This window comes from Mizuhopecten yessoensis, unplaced genomic scaffold (genome assembly GCF_002113885.1).
Source record: "Mizuhopecten yessoensis strain PY_sf001 unplaced genomic scaffold, ASM211388v2 scaffold9761, whole genome shotgun sequence".
NCBI classification, from domain to species: Eukaryota; Metazoa; Mollusca; class Bivalvia; order Pectinida; family Pectinidae; genus Mizuhopecten; species Mizuhopecten yessoensis.
Genome location: NW_018408209.1, coordinates 7,646 through 13,415, shown reverse-complemented (window position 1 = coordinate 13,415; position 5,770 = coordinate 7,646). Strand labels below are relative to the sequence as shown.

The following is a 5,770-nucleotide window of genomic DNA, read 5'->3' as shown; positions in this document are numbered from 1 at the left end:
AAACACAACATTGTCATTGATGGGGAAACACAGCATTGTCATTGATATAAAAACACAGCATTGTCATTGATGGGGAAACACAGCATTGGCATTGATGGGGAAAACACAGCATTGTCATTGATATGAAAACACAACATTGTCATTGATGGGGAAACACAGCATTGTCATTGATGTGGAAACACCACATTGTCATTGATATAAAAACACAGCATTGTCATTGATGTGGAAACACAACATTGTCATTGATGGGGAAACACAGCATTGTCATTGATGGGGAAACACAGCATTGTCATTGATGGGGAAACACAGCGTTGTCATTGATGGGGAAACACAGCATTGTCATTGATGGGGAAACACAGCATAGTCAATGATGTGGAAACACAGCATTGTCATTGATATAAAAACACAGCATTGTCATTGATGGGGAAACACAGCATTGTCATTGATAAGAAAACACAGCATTGTCAATGATGGGGAAACACAGCATTGTCATTGATGGGGAAACACAGCATAGTCAATGATGTGGAAACACAGCATTGCCATTGATATAAAAACACAGCATTGTCATTGATGGGGAAACACAGCAATGTCATTGATATAAAAACACAGCATTGTCAATGATGGGGAAAACACAGCATTGTCATTGATTGGAAATCACAGCGCTGTCATTATGGGGAAGACACATTATTGTCAATAAGTAAAATACAAACCATTTTCAGAGATAGGAAGACACGGTATTTTCAATGACAGGGATGCACAGGACTAGCATTGATGTAAAGTTATAACATTTTCAGTAACTGAAACAACTTTGTCAATGAATTACCTTACACGGTCTTATATCACTGAAACAGTTAGGAGAATATGTTGCAACAAAAGCTGATACACTGGATATACCTTCAACCAGTTAGCATAAATGCATCATTAGTTATATCATATATTGAGATAAGCTACACAGCAACATCAAAATATCTAAATCAGAATATTTTTATGGTGAAGTTTGTAAAATAAATTACTTTACCTCCAAGAATAAGACACCCATTGAATTTGTTGCTAAACATGCCTCGCACATTGCTGTAAAAAGCCTCTCTTTTCTTCTTGTCATCGTCCAGATTGATACCGAATGCGCATGTACAAACTACCCGAAGGGCATATGTGGAAAAGTATCTGAATAAAAGAGAGAATCAACAGTTAGAACTATAAAATTATAAAAGTGTCATGACTGTTGTTAACATTTGTAACGTGGTATACACTTGACAATTTCTAGTAAGTCCATCGTCCAGAACATGGGAACATTCCTAAAAAACTAAAACCCGGTTTTCTCGCGATTATAAACGTTTCAATAGAGCTCTAGAATGCTTCCCATACATGTTTGTCATGCATAAAGAGTTGATCGATGAAATTATCAAAGTTATACGATCAAAAGGCTGATACATCGACGACATCCGCTATTTAAATCTGGGTAAAATCTGGGTAAAATCTGGGTAAAATCAAAGACATGACACGTCCTCATAACAAAATTTAGATAGTATCAACAAAACTCCAAGGCACAATCAAGAGCATGATAAAACAAAAGACATGGACTTGCATTTTACACAATGAATAGTATCGTCCCAATGAGATCAAAATGGCCACCATATTAATTGCCCATTTTTTTCATAAGCCTAAACCTTAGAAAATCTGTCTAGTAAATTTGCCTTTTCAGAAGTCGACATATATCACGGAAATTAATATATTTGAAGTAAGTCTTTGAATACTCAATCTAATACGACATGTACACACAGAAGAATGGGAAAGCAGCTGTTACTCTAGTTGTCATTTAAGGAAAGGAAAGTTCATTACTGGCAAAACGAAATCGTCCCGCTGACCGTACAAGTTGGTAGTGAATTTAAGTAAAGTTCGACGTAAACGGCTTATCAGCACAATAGTCTGTACTGTCCTTGATTTCAGGGTCAGTAGGGATATTTGTTATTGCATTTTGTTATTAGTTGAATCAAAGTTGATATAAACAAATGGCTCACTCAGTCATAGCTTGACAAAAGGACCAGTCGGCCGTGAAACGTTGTCAGACGATTGATACGTACATTGTCTGTGTATAAAGTAACACTTTTATCCAACATATCTCTAAACAGGTGCATCTTACTGAAGATGTTAGTAGTAATAGTATAATAATTAAAAACAGGAAAATAAGTATAGCTCATTAACAATTAACAAACCATATCAGTATATCAATAATTTTAAGTATAATACACTTAAATGCTGAAATGATATTGAAATTAATAGAAAAGTATAGAAAACTGGATCATGGATATGAAATGTGATATTATTTTCGATTTCGGCTCAGTAAATATCTTCGTCGCAGAACAACATAAAGCCATATTAATATCTTCACAAAATTGTAAAGTTCATAAACATTTTACAGGTAATACAAGGGTGAAGGGAGGGGTCATATCACTTAATGTAATACGGGCAGGGGAATGGCAGGTTTATACTGCTGAAACAAGAATGAACATAATAGAAATGTGCATTATTTCGACTTGTGTTATTGTGATTTACTCTCAAATGTAGAGTGAAATATAACTCACACTGGTACATTCTTTTAGAAAATAACAGCAAGCTTGTGTTATTGTGATTTACTTTCAAATGTATAGTGAAATATAACTCACACTGGTACATTCTTTTATAAAATAATAGCAAGCATGTGTTATTGTGATTTACTTTCAAATGTATACTGAAATATAACTCACACTGGTACATTCTTTTATAAAATAATAGCAAGCATGTGTTATTGTGATTTACTCTCAAATGTATAGTGAAATATAACTCACACTGGTACATTCTTTTAGAAAATAACATCAAGCTTGTGTTATTGTGATTTACTTTCAAATGTATCGTGAAATATAACTCACACTGGTACATTCTTTTATAAAATAATAGCAAGCTTGTGTTATTGTGATTTACTCTCAAATGTATAGTGAAATATAACTCACACTGTTACATTCTTTTATAAAATAATAGCAAGCATGTGTTATTGTGATTTACTCTCAAATTGATAGTGAAATATAATTCACACTGCTACATTCCTTTAGAAAATAATAGCAAGCTTGTGATATTTCAGTAATGAATTATCTCCACAAGTGTTCGTCAAAGGAAATATGGACTGATCACCAGAGCTAAACGTCATCAGCATATCTGTACAAAACTACATATATACTAAAATCAGTATCAAAAGATGATATAAGCTATACATAGTTTTGTTGGTGTGTGTACCTACGATTTAGGGGTGATGATATAAGCTATATATAGTTTTGTGTGTGTGTACCTACGATTTAGGGGGGATGATATAAGTTATACATAGTTTTGTTGGTGTGTGTACCTACGATTTAGGGGTGATGATATAAGCTATACATAGTGTTGTTTGTGTATGTACCTACGATTTAGGGGGGATGATATAAGCTATACATAGTTTTGTTGGTGTGTGTACCTACGATTTATGGGTGATGATATAAGCTATACATAGTTTTGTTGGTGTATGTACGTACGATTTAGGGGTGATGATATAAGTTATACATAGTTTTGTTGGTGTGTGTACCTACGATTTAGGGGAGATGATATAAGCTATACATAGTTTTGTTGGTGTGTGGACGTACGATTTAGGGGTGATGATATAAGCTATATATAGTTTTGTGTGTGTGTACCTACGATTTAGGGGGGATGATATAAGTTATACATAGTTTTGTTGGTGTGTGTACCTACGATTTAGGGGAGATGATATAAGCTATACATAGTTTTGTTGGTGTGTGTACGTACGATTTAGGGGTGATGATATAAGCTATAGATAGTTTTGTGTGTGTGTACCTACGATTTAGGGGTGATGATATAAGTTATACATAGTTTTGTTGGTGTGTGTACCTACGATTTAGGGGTGATGATATAAGTTATACATAGTTTTGTTGGTGTGTGTACCTACGATTTAGGGGAGATGATATAAGCTATACATAGTTTTGTTGGTGTGTGTACCTACGATTTAGGGGAGATGATATAAGCTATACATAGTTTTGTTGGTGTGTGTACCTACGATTTAGGGGAGATGATATAAGCTATACATAGTTTTGTTGGTGTGTGTTCCTACGATTTAGGGGTGATGATATAAGCTATACATAGTGTTGTTTGTGTATGTACCTACGATTTAGGGGTGATGATATACACATGTAAGCTATACATAGTTTTGTGTGTGTGTACGTACGATTTAGGGGTGAGGATATAAACTATACATAGTTTTGTTTGTGTATGTACCTACGATTTAGGGGTGATGATATAAGCTATACATAGTGTTGTTTGTGTATGTACCTACGATTTAGGGGTGATGATATAAGCTATACATAGTTTTGTTGGTGTGTGTACGCACGATTTAGGGGTGATGATATAAGCTATACATAGTTTTGTTGGTGTGTGTACGTACGATTTAGGGGTGATAATATAAGCTATAGATAGTTTTGTGTGTGTGTACCTACGATTTAGGGGTGATGATATAAGTTATACATAGTTTTGTGTGTATGTACCTACGATTTAGGGGTGATGATATAAGCTATAGATAGTTTTGTGTGTATGTACCTACGATTTAAGGGTGATGATATAAGCTATACATAGTTTTGTTGGTGTGTGTACCTACGATTTAGGGGTGATGATATAAGCTATACATACTTTTGTTGGTGTGTGTACCTACGATTTAGGGGTGATGGTATAAGCTATACATAGTTTTGTTGGTGTGTATACCTACGATTTAGGGGTGATGATATAAGCTATACATAGTTTTGTTGGTGTGTGTACGTACGATTTAGGGCTGATGATATAAACTATACATAGTTTTGTATGTGTACGTACGATTTAGGGGTGATGACATAAGCTTTACATAGGTTTGTTGGTGTGCGTACCTACGATTTAGGGGTGATGATATAAGCTATACATAGTTTTGTTGGTGTATGTACCTACGATTTAGGGCTGATGATATTGTCTGTAGCTGCAGCTATTTCCAGCTCACTTGTGACACTGGCTGCACAACTGTTAACACTTGTAGTCATCTAAAAAATATAATTTAATAGATATTGTAGATTTGTTCTTGTTTTGCGAAATTCATCCTTTTTCCAGATAATATCGGCCGATTTTCAGGGACGGCGAGAAAAATCCACTTAAAGGTGTAAACAGGTTATAAATGTCTTTTATCGTTATATAGATATGTGATATGTCAAACTCAGTCTTTGTCGCAATCAATTCTTGCTAGGCCCCATATCAGTGATAATGGACATTTTACAAGTATCTTCATAATTGGCTCAGAGAGAAATAAAACACAAAACATATGTAAATATATCAACATTTAAGTAGGAAATACACAGGTCCAGCGGATATAAAATATATGTCATCACATAATGACAAAATATACCACAACGTCAATACATAATGACCAAATATACCACATCGCCAATACATAATGCCACAATATACCACAGCGTCAATATATAATGACCAAATATAAAACATCGCCAATACATAATGACAACATATACCACATCGCCAATACATAATGACAACATATACCACAGCGTCAATACATAATGACAAATATACCACAGCGTCAATACATAATGACCAAATATACCACATCGCCAATACATAATGCCACAATATACCACAGCGTCAATATATAATGACCAAATATAAAACATCGCCAATACATAATGACAACATATACCACATCGCCAATACATAATGACAA

At 34.5% G+C, this 5,770-nt stretch overlaps 1 protein-coding gene across 1 annotated transcript in view; it reads right to left on the bottom strand.

Moving 5' to 3' along the window:
- Nucleotides 1-5,770, bottom strand: part of LOC110458778 (cytochrome P450 3A19-like) — a 25,135-nt gene that overhangs the window by 11,726 nt on the left and 7,639 nt on the right. The window contains exons 3-4 of the mRNA XM_021510681.1: nucleotides 4,990-5,078; nucleotides 1,019-1,164 (exon numbers count right to left, since the gene is read on the bottom strand). Coding sequence (XP_021366356.1) covers nucleotides 1,019-1,164; nucleotides 4,990-5,078 — 235 coding nt within the window. The remainder of the gene's footprint in view (nucleotides 1-1,018; nucleotides 1,165-4,989; nucleotides 5,079-5,770) is intronic.